Below are 15,441 nucleotides of genomic sequence, written 5' to 3'. Positions count from 1 at the left end.
AAATGGAAACAAAGCAGTGTGTGGTCAAGAAGGCTTTGAGGGTACAAGTCAGACCGGCTGAGCCCCAGTTCCGTCCAGAGACAGTGGGATGGGTTAGATCCATGTGTGACGCCTGGGCCAGCCCCTCTCACTGATGGAGTGTGCTCGTTAATAATGCCTGGAGTCAGCACCCATCTCGCTTTTCTGCAGAGAGCTCTTCAGAGCTACTGAAACACCTCTGGGCCATTGCAACCATTTCCAGACAGGGCTGGGGTGTCGCCAATATGAGAGGAGAAGCTGGGGTGGGACACGGATGCCCATCCTTGGGTCAGCCCCAGCCCTTCCTCCGCTCCCCATCTCCTTGCAGCCTTGAAGAACGCCACATTCCAGATCACCCCCGACGTGATCAAAGAGAGCGAGAACATTCAACTCGGCCAGGACCTGAAGCTTTCATGCCACGTGGATGCAGTGCCCCAGGAGAAGGTGGCCTACCAGTGGTTCAAAAACGGCAAGCCGGCACGCATGTCCAAGCGGCTGTTGGTGACCCGCAATGACCCTGAGCTACCCGCCGTCACCAGCAGCCTGGAGCTCATCGACCTGCACTTCAGTGACTACGGGACTTATTTGTGCTTGGCTTCTTTCCCGGGATCACCGGTGCCTGACCTCAGCGTTGAGGTCAACATCTCCTCCGAGACAGGTGGGGCCATTGGGAGCTGGGGGGGACGCTGGGAAGGCCCAAAATGGGGGGAGGTGTGGGGGACCGAGCAATTTGCAAGTGGATGTCTAATGGGAAGAGGACACCATTTGTTCATGCCACACACACACACACATGTTGGGTCCCTGTCATAGCCAGGCTCCGTGACAGGCCTTCGGGTATAGTGCTGGGAAGAGGAGATGCTGTGTTTCTTGAACGTGATGGGAAGATGAACTTATTCCAGACAGTTCATGAATAAACGTATCACTGAAAACTGTAATGTGAATGAGATCTGAGGGAGGAGCAAGATTTTGCTAAGCAAAAGAAAGCCAGGGAGACCACAGAACGAGCATATGCAAAATCACCACAGTGGGAGAGCACGCTGGTCATCTGGAGGGTGGAAGAGAGACAGGAGCTAGGAGAGCGGAATGGTACAAGCTCAGAGAGGCCACCCTGCGGACCTCTCAGCCGTGGAGGTCAAGGTGCCAGCAGGGTTGGGCTCCCTGGCTGGCTGATGGCATCTTCTCCCTGTTCATATCTGTGTCCTAGACCGGATTAGGGGAGATCCCACTGACTTCAGCCTTCAGAGGCCTGCCTCCAACACGGTCACATTTTGTTCATACACTGGCATTAGGATGACAATATATGGATTTTGAGGGGACAGAATGCATCTTATGACGGGCCATAGTGAAGAGTCAGGTCTTTATTCTTATAATAATTACTATAATACTATGAGTTGATAATAGGAAATCTAGCATTCACTGTGTATTCTTATGAGTGTATGATTTCTTCATTCACCTCTGTGACTCATTTTATGGGGTGGCAGGGTTTTGGTTGTTTTTTTTTTTTTTTCATTATTTTACTCATTTGTTTTGTGTGGCTATGCATGTGTAGACATGTTCTGTGGTGCACGTGTGGAAGCCAGAGGACAGCTTGCCGGAGTTGGTTCTCTCTTTCCACCATGTGGGTCCCAGAGATCAAACCCAGGTGGTCAGGTTTGGCAGCAAGTGCCTTTACCATGGAGTTACCTCACCGGCCGCTTGGGGGTAGCAATTTATCTTCTCATTTTACTGAGGAAGAAGCGTGCCTTAGAAACTTGAGTTTGAGAAACTTAGCAAGCAGTGGAGCTGGGGTGAGAGCCCAGGCAGGGGCACTGTAGGAGGACATGAGGCTGGAGGATGGTTTTTGGGAGAGGGCTCCAGGACCTTCCCCTGAGAAGCCAGCTGAACTTGGCCGGCGAGCCGCGTGACCAGCCAATACAATGACAACTCTAATCGTTATGAATATTTCCTCCCTTGGCACTTAAGCTCTGTCCTCAATTTCTCTCGGTGGGCAATTAGACCCAGTGGCCTCAGAGGACCCTCTGCACACAGGGAAACCCAGTGAATGGAGAGCCCAGAAGAGGCTTCTAAAAGGAGACGGCCTTCAGTAGGACCTCAGAGTGGATCGGAACTCCACCAAGACCACCGAATCATTTTGCAGAGTACCTTGTGCAAAGCTGTGGGAAGCTAAGAACCCAGACTCCAGCACCGCCAGCCCCTTCCTCAGAACTCGCTGTCTGGACAGGGGACCTAGGGCTGTTAGGAGAAGGGAGAAGGCAGGGAAAATGCTGGAACTCTTGCCTAGGAGGCAAAAGAGGGGTCTGTACAGGAGACGCTAGTGAAGGAAAGCCAGGCTGCCTAGGAAGCCAGAGGCAGCTTTCTCCAGGAGGTGTGTTCCACGTGAGTCTTGGAGGGGGCTGTGGGCTCTGCCAGGTGAGGACATAAACCCAGAAGGGGTACAGCAAGAAGAAAGAACACAGGGTTGCGCAGTGTAGGAGACTAGGTGTGTCTCGGGGTAGATGAGAGGATTCCTCACAAAGTTGAGTCATGCAGCTGGGACGCGACAGGGCACAGATGGGAGTTGAGGCTGGGGAATGATGGAGGCCAGAGTCTGAGGGCCCTCTCCCCAGAGCCCAAGTATAGAGCTTTAACCTGAGGGTGCATGGGAAGGAGGTCTCTTCATCCTGGGGGGCCTGGAAGGCTTCAGAGCTAGGAAGTTTCTGACTGAGGAAGAGGCCTTCGGCTGCTTCTGCATTTGCCTCACAGGTCGGATGCCTGGAGCACAGAAGCCTTGTAAACGCCTCTGGGAATGATTTAAACCCGAGGGGGGTGCAGGGGGAATGAATGAACCGGCTGCAAAATACAAAGAGAAAGCCATGGAACAGAAGCCAATAGATGCACAAATGTTGGCAGGGCACGATTTATATAAACTGGATAACTGGACCCTCGCCTGGTTTCTATAGTTATTTACAAATAATTGCTCCATATTTAATTATATTTAATGTTCAATACTTGACATTTAATGATGAAATGTTTGATGTGGGTTAAGACCCAGGGAGGTCTTCTCAAAACCCTTCATTTGGCAGTGGGTTGGGGTGGAGTGGGTTCAGCTGTGAATAAGAGAACTCTAATTAACAGTGAATTAAGCGTGTGGGGGTGTGTGTGTGTGACTCAGTCGCAGTGCCACTGGCTGAGCATGTACACGGCCCAGGCTCTGGCTCCGTCCTGAGTGCTGCCGCACACAGGCTACATGTCTGTGGCTTCATCATGCGAAGGTCGGCTGGTGAGTCAGCTGGTTTAGGATAGCGGTCTCCGAAAGTCCTCAGGACTCCAGGTGCCAAGTCCTTCTTGTCACCTCCTCCATGATGGCAGTTCCACCTGCAGCCAGTGATCTGCCTTATGACCTGCAGACCTTTATTTTCTTTAATATCCCATTGGTCAGTATTTATTCAGAGGCATGCTGGGAAATGTAGTCTTTAGTCTGGGTGGCGCGCCCTTCTGAAACCAAGCGTCCTTATTATTTTGAAAGAAGGACTGCAGGATGTCGGGAGATAGACTTAACGTGGTGTGCTGATGCTGTAGGCAAGAAAAGCTGGAGAGATGGCTCAGTGGTGAAAGGCACTTGCTGCTCTTGTAAAGGACGGAAGTTTGGTTCCCAACATCCCTGTTGGAAATCCAGGGTGGCTCACAACCCTCTGTAACTGCAGTTCCCACGGATCCGGTGCCCTTGATCTTTGGGCAATGCATGCACGTGTACACACACATGCATATACACATAAATACATATCCAAATAAATCTCGAAGGGCTAGAAGTAGAAGAGCTGGGAAGGGAGAGGTTCAAAGTGCTTGAGAGTTTGAAGCAGGAGGATGAGTTAAAAGCTAGCCTCGGCTACATAGCAAGTTCAAGGCCAGCTACAAGGGTGGCCTACAAGAGATCCTTTCTCACCCTCCCGCACGTGCAAGAAAAAAAAAGAAAGAAAGAAAAGAAAAAGAAAAAGCAGGACACCCCTGTATGAATGTTAGGGAAGTGGAATGGGTAGGCTCTTTCTGAACGGGAGAGCCTGAAGTGGAGATGATTGGGGAAGGCCACTGCACACTGTGCTCTGGACATTCCAAGGGACCGTGGGACTCACGGGCTGGATAAGGGGGATAGGCAGAGCCACGCCGCGGAGACCAGGGGTCCCTAACTCCGTCCACCCCTCTCCACCCTCCTCCAGTGCCGCCCACCATCAGTGTGCCCAAGGGCCGCTCCGTGGTGACGGTGCGCGAGGGCTCTCCTGCCGAGCTCCAGTGTGAAGTGCGCGGCAAGCCCCGGCCGCCGGTGCTGTGGTCTCGCGTGGACAAGGAGGCCGCCCTGCTGCCCTCAGGGCTGGCCCTGGAAGAGACTCCGGATGGGAAGCTGCGGCTGGAGCGCGTGAGCCGCGACATGAGCGGCACCTACCGCTGCCAGACGGCTCGCTACAATGGCTTCAACGTACGATCCCGGGAGGCTCAGGTGCAGCTGACGGTGCACTGTGAGTCCCCTCCCCAGACACCCAGCCTAGGCCAACCCCACCCCTCCACCTACTGCTTGCACACCCCAAAAACTCTTTGACGACCCCTCCGCCTCAGTTTGCATAACAAGGCTTGGATCTGAACTAGGTCTGGAGACAGTTCTCCAAGCTCCGTGGCTGTGCGGTCTTTGGTTACAGTGTTGGTCGAGGGACCCACTGAGGCACAACCAGAGGCCCAGTCTGGGAAGCATGGCTGAAGGGGACGGCCCGCAGGCAGTCTGAGCCTGGCTGTTGTATGAATGAGTTGCGAGTGTGTATCGGTCCTGAGATGCTCCCAGGCCAGGGTCACGGGACTAGGGGACAAATAAGCCTCCTCCTCCTCCACGGTCCTACTGACCGCAGCCCTGGTCCCCAGTCCCGCCAGAGGTGGAGCCCAGTTCCCAGGACGTGCGCCAGGCGCTGGGCCGGCCGGTGCTCCTGCGCTGCTCGCTCCTGCGCGGCAGCCCCCAGCGCATCGCCTCGGCCGTGTGGCGCTTCAAAGGACAGCTGCTGCCCCCGCCGCCTGTCGTTCCCGCCGCCGCCGCCGAGGCCACCGATCACGCCGAGCTGCGCCTGGACGCCCTGACCCGTGACAGCAGCGGCAGCTACGAGTGCAGCGTCTCCAACGACGTGGGCTCAGCCACCTGCCTCTTCCAGGTCTCCGGTGAGCTTCCGGTCGGCCCCGCCCCCGCCTTCCCGCCCCCGCCCACCTGGGGCCAGGCTCCGCCCCCTGGGGGTCCTGCCACGCCTGGCTGGGCATCTCTTTCCATCTAGTTCCTGCAGTCTTAGGCATTCGTCCTTCCAAGACCTGCCCGTGCCAGGTGTAGACCTCGCCCCGTGGAGCCCAGATCCAATCTTTGACCTCCTCTCGAAGGCCCGTCCCCTCAAAATCATGCCCCCCCCCCCCTTTAAGGCTCCTGGCTGGTGACCGGTCCCTTTCTCTGGCCTCCTACAGCCACGCCCCTTTCAAATCCAGTCTCTGCAAACACCAGACTTAGACCCCTTCAGCCTCATCCAGCCCTGTGCTCCTGTCCCTCCAACCCCGCTTACACTCAAAAGTTGGGCCCAGTCCCATCTCAGCCATAACTCTAGCCCTTCCTCCGTGGTCCTTGGCCTCAGAGATTGTGAATGGGGACAACCACTGGGTACCCTGCTTATAGCTTGGGGGTAGAAGATGCCCCTAAAAAGCTGGGGAATGTCGGGGTGAGGCTGGGCTAGCCAGAGCACAAGTGCCCCAGCCCTCCTCCTCCTCCTCCTCCTCCTCCCCCCCCCCCCCCCCCCGCCAGCTGCCACCCTAGAGATGCAGGCTGTCGGGTGCTCGCTCGACATCCTTCTCAACCGCTCTTTTCCATCAGGCCTCCCTTAGGAGCCCACAGGGCTGCTGATGGGCCAGGACGGGGGACAGAAAGGCATGGCGGGGGTTGCTGAAAGGGCGGAGGGCAATAGCCAGGCTGTCTGGGTGGCCAGCGGTCTCTCATTTCTCCTCTCCTTTTTGAGGGCCACCTTCCTGCCAGATCTGGTGGCCGTGAGCCTGGGAGACCTGTGTGCCGGTTGCCTGGCACCCCCAGATTCCTCAATAGCCCCTCCGAGGCACTGGGCTACCCCCTTCGACTCTCGCACGACTCGGTCCCCTCCAATGGCAGGGCCAGACCTCCCGGGCCTCTCCCCATCCACTCAACTTTGCCAGCCAGAGGCCCCGGTGACATTTCCCACCTCCTTCCCTCCCCCTGTTCTCCCGTTCTCCCTGTCTCCTCACCTTTGACCTCCACCTATCATTTCTTCCTTTCCTCTCTATATGCCTGACCCTTATCTCTACCAACCTCCCTCTGTTTCTTCCTTGGCCTTTCCTCGATATGCTCACCAACATTCCCTCTTGGGATTTACAATCGCCCCTCCCCCTCCATCTCCACCCCCACCTCACCTGCATCCTCCCCATCCCCTCTCCTCCCAACGCCAACTCTCCTCACGACACCCCTTTCTCTTTGTTGCCCCCACCTCTGACCCTCCCCCCTTTCCCATGGTTCCTCTCTCCGTGTCTCTCCCCACCTCCACCCTCCACGGCCCCATGCCCCCCTCCCTGCCCTCTCAGCCAAAGCCTACAGCCCGGAGTTTTACTTCGACACCCCCAACCCCACCCGCAGCCACAAGCTGTCCAAGAACTACTCCTATGTGCTACAGTGGACGCAGAGGGAGCCGGACGCCGTGGACCCTGTGCTCAACTACAGACTCAGCATCCGCCAGGTGGGCCAGGGCGTGAGGCATGGGCAAGGGGGCGTGGCATGGTGGCGGGTCCTAGAAATAGGGACAGGGAGGAGTTCTGGGACACAGCCCCTCCTGTCTAGGCAACTTCTCGGAGGCAGAGGAAGAGTCCAGATGTAGCAGGCAGAGCTGAGCGCCTCTGAGCACACCGTGCCCTCCATACTGTCCCTGGGTACGCCTGAGAACCAGACACAAGATGGCTGGGTGCAGGGCAAGGCCAGTACGGCTCATAGAACGAGCATCCACTCTGGTGTCCAGGGGAGGGCAGGGTCTCTGTGGAGCAGAGGCTGGGTCCCTGAGCTCATGCTGCCTGGTCCAATCTATGTGGTCCTGCCAAGAGGCAGTAGTGGGAGGGGAAGACTGGCCCTTGGGGACAGGGCCTGGGGTCGGGGGCAGCTTCTAAAGAGTTTAGTAAGCTTACAGCTCTTTTGACCCTCATTTGCTTATCTGTGAAGTGGGATAATGTTACTATTTTATCTTAGAGGATTGTTGTTTTGAGTATTAGGTGAGTTGTGATGCATAAGCATGTTATAGTGCCCAGGACACACTAATTGTCCCTTACCTGTTGCTATGGTATACCGCGATATATCCTTGTTAGTACAGTGGCATCCTGGGAGGGGGCCTGGAACAGCAAATTGTTCCATCTCAAAGACGGGGAAACCCTGATGTCCCAGCTCTTTGCTCTTTCTGCTCCCCGGAAGCATTCCAGGGCCTGTGCTGCCCCTCCAGGAGAGGCTATGGCCTGCTGAGCATCTGGGAATTCTCCTGTATCCACAGTTGAACCAGCACAATGCCATGGTCAAGGCCATCCCTGTGCGGCGTGTGGAGAAGGGGCAGCTGCTGGAGTACATCCTGACTGACCTTCGTGTGCCCCACAGCTATGAGATCCGCCTCACACCCTACACCACCTTTGGGGCTGGAGACATGGCGTCCCGAATAATCCACTACACAGAGCGTAGGTGATGGTGGTGGTGGCGGCCCTGGCGGTGGCAGGAAGGGTGGGCCCATCGCCTATACCCCTCCTACACAGCCCTTGAACTTGGAGCACCCCACTGGTCCCCAGTCCTGGCTCCGAAGACCCCTCCCCACTGACCCCCAGCCTGGGCACACTTTGCACAGCCATACACCTCAGTTCTCACTTGGTTTTTTTTTGCTTTTTTCAGCCATCAACTCGCCCAACCTATCAGGTGAGACCCCGGTCCTTAACTTCCCCTACCCTTTAGGGACACAGAGGCTCTCCTGATGGGATATAAGGACCTTTAGAGATACTCAGAGAGAAGAATAACTTCTTCCAGTGTTTCCATGGAGAAGGGCCAGTAACAGAGGATGGGGCTGGAGACACTTTGCAATCAGAGTTTATTCCGGGGCTCAAAGACTGCACGCTGGTGGAGGGCACTGTCTGCCAAAGTAATGGAAAAGTCAGGCTTCCTGGTTTCATCTGTTTCTGCAGTAAAATTCCCTAAACAAAAAGCACCTCAGGGAAGACGGGGAGCAAGGGTGCTAACCTGTGCTGCTGGGCTTCTGCAAGGGACCTCTGTAGAGAACTCAAGGGTGTCTGAGTCTGAAGAGGTGCATTGTTATTTCTTTATTTTCCCAGCTTCTGACAGAAATTTGCTCTTTAATGATGAACGTAGACAACAAGCCACAGCAGAATAATCAGCACCTGTTACTCTGTCATCCGCAGACACCCAGTGTTTCCCCGTCGCCTTACAGTTGTTGCAGACATCTGTAAATGTCATTTCCATTCATTAGTATTGCAGAACCACGGTAGTTATTAGACCTAACACTAGATCTTGTGATTTAATTATATAATAAAGAGGCCCTGTTATTATAGAACAGATTACAAGAATATTTTGACAACTGTATTTCAATATAATTGATTTCCTTTGAAATCCCTGTGCATTTTATTGTATGTGTCTAGAATCATTATTCTGGAAGGAACTCTTAAACCAGAAGGCTGAAGTTCTGTTCCTGAATAAATTTGGTCCTCCCCCCACTGCCTGATCTCTCTGGCCCAGAAGTCCAGGACCCATTGTTTAGATGATTTAAAGTTGGCTTAGGGATATTAAGGGGAGGGCAAAGATAGACAAAGGGGGTATTTGTCTCACCTCCTGTGCCCTCCACACAGACAACACCTGTCACTTCGAGGATGAGAAGATCTGCGGTTACACCCAGGATCTGACAGACAACTTTGACTGGACTCGGCAGAATGCTCTTACCCAGAATCCCAAGCGTTCTCCTAATACCGGCCCCCCTACTGATATCAGTGGCACCCCTGAAGGTGAGGACATGGCCTGTCGTTAGGAATAGAGGATGGCCTCTGGGAAGAGTCTAGGCCTGTGGAGCCCCAGTCTGAGAGTGGAGGGAGATACATGCAATCCTTGGGGACCCTCTGAGGGAGACATGCCCTGTCTGAAGGATCCCCAGTCTGAGGGCAACAGAACTCTGGCCTGATTGAAGATCAGAAAGGAAGAAATTGTCCGCAGAGCTGGGGACTTCTGAACTCAGTGGGGATGGGCTTGGCAGCGTGTGCTAGGTCTAAAGACCAAGCAGGGAGGAAATCAGCGGGACGGAGGCTGGGTGGCTGAGGAGAGGTTGCTAGCACACACACACACACACCCCACTTTCACTGCAGGCTATTACATGTTCATTGAGACATCCAGGCCCCGGGAGCTGGGGGACCGAGCCCGGTTGGTGAGTCCCCTGTACAATGCCAGCGCCAAGTTCTACTGCGTCTCTTTCTTCTACCACATGTATGGGAAACACATCGGTGAGTTGGAGACCATGATATTGACTGTGCAAGCTGCCTGGGGAGGATAAGGGAGCCACAGAGAGCTCAGAGGACTTCCCAAGGAGGCCTAAGCTTCTCAAGTTGGCTAACCTGGGAGTAGGGTGGGGGAATTGTGGGCAAGTGGTGCTGAGGATGGAGACTGCAACTTAGCTGTTTTGGTTGTACATCGACTGCTTGCCAGGTACCGGGGCCCATACAATTCAGAGAGCTTAAGCATTTCCTCAAGAATCTTAAAACACAGCATTGGAAGGGTGTGTCTTCCTGAGCCGCGAGGGGAAGTACTGCTTCCTAAGTATGAGAGTATATAAATATATAAGATGGGGAGAGAGATGGGGAGAAGCATCACTTTTCATCCCTGGGCTCACCAGCACAGCCACCGCTACCATGTGCCAGCGTCAGTCACTTTGATGCAGGAGACAGACAAGTCCCTGTCCTTCAGTCTAGGGGAACAGGCAAATCTGACCGCTAATGGCATCTGGTAGGAGTTAGTGACCACTGTGGTAGTGGAAGGACAGCGTCAGGGCAGCAGATGACAAGGAACATGAGGTCTGTCTGGAGGCTGGGCCTGGGAGACCGCCGGGAACATGAAGACTGTCTAATGTGCTGTTTACGCAGGGTGCATGGCTGTGCATGCCTTTGATCCCAGCCCTGTTTGAGGCCTGGTCTACATAGCCAGTTCCAAGCCAGCCAGGACTAAATAGTGAGACCCTGTCTTAAAAAAAAAAAAAAAAAAAAAAAAAAAAGCCCAGGCGGTGGTGGCACACGCCTTTAATCCCAGCACTCGGGAGGCAGAGGCAGACAGATCTCCGTGAGTTCGAGGCCAGCCTGGTCTCCAAAGCGAGTTCCAGGAAAGGCACAAAGCTACACAGAGAAACCCTGTCTCGAAAAACCAAAAAAAAAAAAAAAAAAAAAAAAGTTTTGTTTTGTTGGTTTTTTAACCTGCAGCAGAGCTAATGCATTTTACAGGGACCTAAAGTTATAAGAGTGCAGTAAATATCTCCCGCTCTTCCTGGTCCCGCCACCACCACAGAAGGCAGTGCACGGCGTCTCTCTCTCTCCCCACTGTTTTATACTCTGTTTTTATACTCACCGTCTCCCTCTGGACCATCCATCATCCTGGCAATTCTTCCTTATCAGTCCACCGAAGCTGCTTCGTTGCCCCTGTATGCCCCTCCCCCACCCCCACCCCCACCCCGCACAGCAGAGGGAGTGACTTTAAGTTTCACCCAGGAGAAGTTTCCACATTGAGAGAGGAGGGTCATGCCGAATGGATGAGCCAGGATGGGGTGGGAGAGGAGATTCTGCACTCCCGGAGCCCCCACCCCCAACCATGTGCACAGACCAGCACTGTGGCTGGGTCTGGACTCTGTGAGACGTTTCCCCTGGGGTGAGAAAGACGGAGTTTCAGAGCAGTCAGTTCCTTCTGGATTCCCCAATCTTAGTGCTGAGCCACCCCAGCCCCCGGCAAATGGAGATGGTGGGTCACCGTCAGCTCACTGTCAGAGTGGCCCTGGGCGTCCAGGTGTCCGGGGAGCAGAGAGGGTATAAATCTAGGGGATTAGGGAGACAGACAGCCTGAGAGGACAGACACACAGACCTTGCTCTGGACTTCCCAGGAGTGGAGCAGACACTAGCAGTAAAGTGATCAGGAGGCAGCTTTGAGGCCAGCTAAGGGGGACTCTCGTCGTCAGACCTATGGGTCAGAAGTGGGTTATTCCAGAGGTGAAACGCATCCCGCCCACAGACAGACTATCCAGTTGTGGAGAGACTCCATCCTGGATCATGCTTCTCCTCTGCCCAGGACCCTCTGACCCTTCCTGTAGCCATCTTCAGGTCTCCCGTGCCGGACACAGCTCTGACCCCTCTCTGGCCCTGTTTGCTGCCAGCTGACACTGGCACCCCATCCCTTGCCTGACTACTCCAGGCACATTCCTGCCCCTGAGGGCTTTGCTCAGAGTGGTCTCTGGCCCGGAATGGCCCTCCTTCCTTCGCTCAGGTCTCCGGGGGCAATCCTGACACAGCTGCCCTTCCCGTTCCTCAAAGTGGTTTTTGCTTTGCATGTATGTGACTGTGGGGGACAGGGGTTGCGTGTGTATGAGGATTGCGTGTGTGCGGGTCTGTGTGTGTGCACCTGCCTGTGGAGTTTGGAGATCAACCTCAGACATCCATCCTCTGTCAAGTTCCATCTTATTTGCTTTTTGTTTTGTTTTGTTTTGAGGCAGAGTCTTTTTAGGTAGCCCTGCCTGGCCTGGAGCTCACTGTGTAGACCAGGCTGGCCTCAAACTCTCGGAAATCCACCTTCCTTTGCCTTCTGTGTGTTGGAATTAAAGGCCTGTGCCACCACATCCAGCCAACCTTAATTTTTGAGAAAGGGTCTCTCACTGAACCTGGAGCTCACTGATTCCACTAATGAGATGGCGTAGCAGTTAAAAACTGAGTTCAATTCCTGACACCCCCACCATGGCTCAAAATGGTCTGTAACTCCTGTTTGGGGGCATCTGATGCCCTCTTCTGACCTCTGTTGGCATCAGACACACGTGTGGTGCACATACATACATGCAGGCCAACACTCATACACGTAAATTACAAATGAATAAATCTTTTTAAAAGATTGTGTTTGAGACAGGGTTCCACGTAGCCCAAGCTAAACGAAATTGTTTTGTAGTTGAGTGCTCATAAGGACCCTAAAAAATATTAGATCTGAGCCCTGCTGAAGCCAGGGTGGCCATTCCTGTTCTGCTGGGACAAGTAGCCGCCCTCTTAGGGGCCCATGCCAGTCTGATGAGGCCCTGCCAGCCCTGAGCATGTCCCCCAGGCCTGGCTCTGCTATGCCCCCCCCCCAACACACACACACAAAACACACACACACTGTGCCTGGCAGCTTTGGGCACCAGCTGTCCCTAAACTTTGTGTCTCGTCGGCTCTCCTTGGTCTCAGCCAACTCCTTTCATCCAAGGCAGGTAACATTTGGTGACTCTCCCCGCAGTGGGGGGAGGGAGGTGTCTGTCTATCTGGTGTCCCAGATGGTGCAGCTTTGTCTGTGGGCAACTCCATGGAAATGCCAGCCACCAGGCACCTCTGAAGATGGATTTCCCTTTCCTGCAGAGCCAGGTCTCTTGTGCCCTGGGAGTGGAGGAGAAGGGCTGAAAGGGACATCCAGGGGACACTTAGAGCATCTGTGTGACTTTGAGTAAGCTGCAACCCGCTGTTCTCCGAGCCCCTCAGCACTGCTAGGGTCCAGATCCCCGAGGCTGCACCCGTAGGCTAGGGCCCTCTGAATCTTACCCTGACTGTATTCACCATAGCCATGTAGCCCCCAGATTGACGTCTTTAAATAAGCTCATCCTATGTTTCAGGGTTGTTTTTCAGTTTCGTCCTAGCATCAGTATCAGAGAGAGCATGACTCGGAAGGCTAGCTTTACCCAATACGTAAGACATCCAAATAAGGAGCTGGGGAGAGGGCTCAGCGGGTAAAGTGTTTTGCTGCTCAAGCATGGGGACCTGAGTTCAGATCCCCAGCACCCATGGAAAAGCTGAGTGGCAGTGCCCATCTGTAACCCGATGGGGATGGGGAGGTGGGGACCAAGACAGGCAAATCCCAGGGGCTGTCAATCAGTGAGCTCCAGGGTCAGTGTCCAAAAAGATGCTAGGAAGATACCCAATGCTGACCTCTGGCCTACACACACACACACACACACACACACACACACACACACACACACACACAAATAAATCTCTCTGTATATAATTTAAAAAACTTTACGATAAATTAAAAATGGTAAGCCCCTTTCTGCTCCCCAGTAACCACTTACCGTGTGGGTGTGCACTTGTGCTCTGAGAATCCTGTCTGAACTGAGGTGAGGGATGTACCTGTTCTGGGATGGTTTCTCTCTTAGCTGGGGATGGCGGTGTGTGTGTGTGTGTGTGTGTGTGTGTGTGTGTGTGTGTGTGTCTGTGTACCCACCATGCACCTGGCCTGATTGATTGATTACATGGAAAAGAAAGAAAAAAGGAAGGAACTCTGCAAGCTGGTCTGGGGACAGGAACAGGCCCCATTAAGCAGGGTAGTGCTGTGGGCAGTGGTGAGTGGGGGGGGGGGAGAGAGAGGCCAGCTTAAGGGAGACAGGAAGGCCAGGATGTCAATGCCAGCTTCACCACGCTCTTGCCTTCTCCTGCCACAGGCTCCCTCAACCTTCTGGTGCGGTCCAGGAACAAAGGCTCGCTAGATACACACGCCTGGTCCCTCAGTGGCAATAAGGGCAATGTGTGGCAGCAGGCCCATGTGCCCATCAACCCCAGTGGGCCCTTCCAGGTGAGTCACTTGGTGAAGGCTGTTCCTAAGGCAGGTGGCTGCCCTGGCCAGAAGCTCTTAGGGAGGTCCTGTGCAGGTTCCTGGGGGGTTAAGACAGGGGGTGAGGGGCTTCCAGGTAGCCTGAGGTGAAGGGGTGGGGAGGCTCTGGTGCCAGGCCCAACTTCCCCAACCCTTCCCCCTGCTCTCTGACCCCACCCCAGATTATTTTTGAGGGGGTTCGAGGCTCGGGCTACCTGGGGGATATTGCCATAGATGATGTCACACTGAAGAAGGGAGAATGTCCCCGGAGGCAGATGGATCCCAACAAAGGTATGTGACTTGAAGTGGGCTGGGGGATGGTGGGTGGGGGAGGCTGCTGGGGAGGGGTTTAGGATGCCTGGGTGACGAGAACTGCTCATAAGTGCCCACTTGGGCACTACCCTGAGTCAGGCTGTGAGGAAAATGGAGGACTGGCGGAGGCCACTGGCCCTGCCTAGCTTACCGCCTTGTCCATAGTATGTCCCGTGGCTCCAGTTGTCTGAGCAACGACTGTGTGCCGGGCACAGGGCAGAAACCTGAAGGGCAGGCTTCTCTTAATGCTCCTGGCAGCTCCCCGGGATATCAAATACTATCAGACCCATTTTGTAGGTGAAGAAACTGAGGCCCACTGAGGTCAAGTCCTTTGCTCCATCTTAGTGAGCATGAACAGCAGCACACCCAGTTAACCCTCATGAGTGTGTCTGTGTGAGCTAACTGCGTGAACTCCTGCCTTCAGGCTTCCTTCATCCCCTGAAGAGAAGCAGCGAAGTCGTGGGGCCTCTCACGGCCTATCTCTGTGTCCCCTCCCTGCCCCTGCTGGAGCTAACCAGAGACCTGGCCTGTTTCCTCTCTGTCTTGTGTCACAGTGGTGGTGATGCCGGGCAGCGGAGCCCCCAGCCTGTCCAGCCTGCAGCTTTGGGGATCCATGGCCATCTTCCTCTTGGCCTTGCAGAGATGATGAGAGCTGTGTGGCCCCCTACCCCACCCCGCCCCCGGCACACCAAAGTGTCCACATCGTACCAAAGACTGACCCCTGCCAGCCGGGGTGCCCAGGGGCGGGGCCGGCCCGCCAGGGAGGGGGCCTTCATTGGCTGCAAGGATGAGCGGAGAACACGGACAGAGGCCAGGCCAGGCTCTGATGGTTGTTCAACACACGCACACACACACTCACACACACACACTCACACACACAGATCTATTAAAGCACAAGTTTCTATCCGACCTGCCAGCACCTTCTTTACTCTGGAGACAAGGGACTTACCTGGACGGCGTCCGACACCTCCGAGGACCTCGGTGCGACGCCGGCCTCATCTGGACTGCACTGCACTGTTTCTGACCTTGCCCTGTCCCCTGACTGACTCAAGGCCGAACTCCAGCCCAGAGGCTCGCCAGAAGGGAGCCGGATGTGGGCACACACATCAGACTTGTGCTGCTCGGATGGAGGTCACAGGGGTCAGAGGCAGGCCAGGTGGGACCTCTCTGACTGAGACGGAAGGGGCGCCTGCTGCATGCAGGCAACTGTCCCCTGTCCCCAG

General features: G+C 54.8%; 1 protein-coding gene across 2 annotated transcripts in view; it reads left to right on the top strand.

Moving 5' to 3' along the window:
* The window catches only part of Mdga1 (MAM domain containing glycosylphosphatidylinositol anchor 1), a 55,532-nt gene extending 40,668 nt beyond the window's left edge, over window positions 1-14,864 (top strand). The window contains exons 7-17 of one of the 2 annotated variants that reach the window (XM_059282262.1): window positions 347-676; window positions 4,212-4,508; window positions 4,903-5,190; window positions 6,616-6,767; window positions 7,563-7,740; window positions 7,949-7,972; window positions 8,914-9,066; window positions 9,421-9,555; window positions 13,758-13,888; window positions 14,089-14,197; window positions 14,773-14,864. In XM_059282262.1, the coding sequence (XP_059138245.1) occupies window positions 347-676; window positions 4,212-4,508; window positions 4,903-5,190; window positions 6,616-6,767; window positions 7,563-7,740; window positions 7,949-7,972; window positions 8,914-9,066; window positions 9,421-9,555; window positions 13,758-13,888; window positions 14,089-14,197; window positions 14,773-14,864 (1,889 nt within the window). The remainder of the gene's footprint in view (window positions 1-346; window positions 677-4,211; window positions 4,509-4,902; window positions 5,191-6,615; window positions 6,768-7,562; window positions 7,741-7,948; window positions 7,973-8,913; window positions 9,067-9,420; window positions 9,556-13,757; window positions 13,889-14,088; window positions 14,198-14,772) is intronic. The other variant, XM_059282263.1, reaches the window with a different exon arrangement.
* The last annotated feature ends 577 nt before the right edge of the window (window positions 14,865-15,441 follow it).

This window comes from Peromyscus eremicus, chromosome 16_21 (assembly GCF_949786415.1).
Source record: "Peromyscus eremicus chromosome 16_21, PerEre_H2_v1, whole genome shotgun sequence".
NCBI lineage: Eukaryota > Metazoa > Chordata > Mammalia > Rodentia > Cricetidae > Peromyscus > Peromyscus eremicus.
Note: the sequence above shows the minus strand (reverse complement) of the source record. Positions and strands in the feature narration are given on the sequence as shown.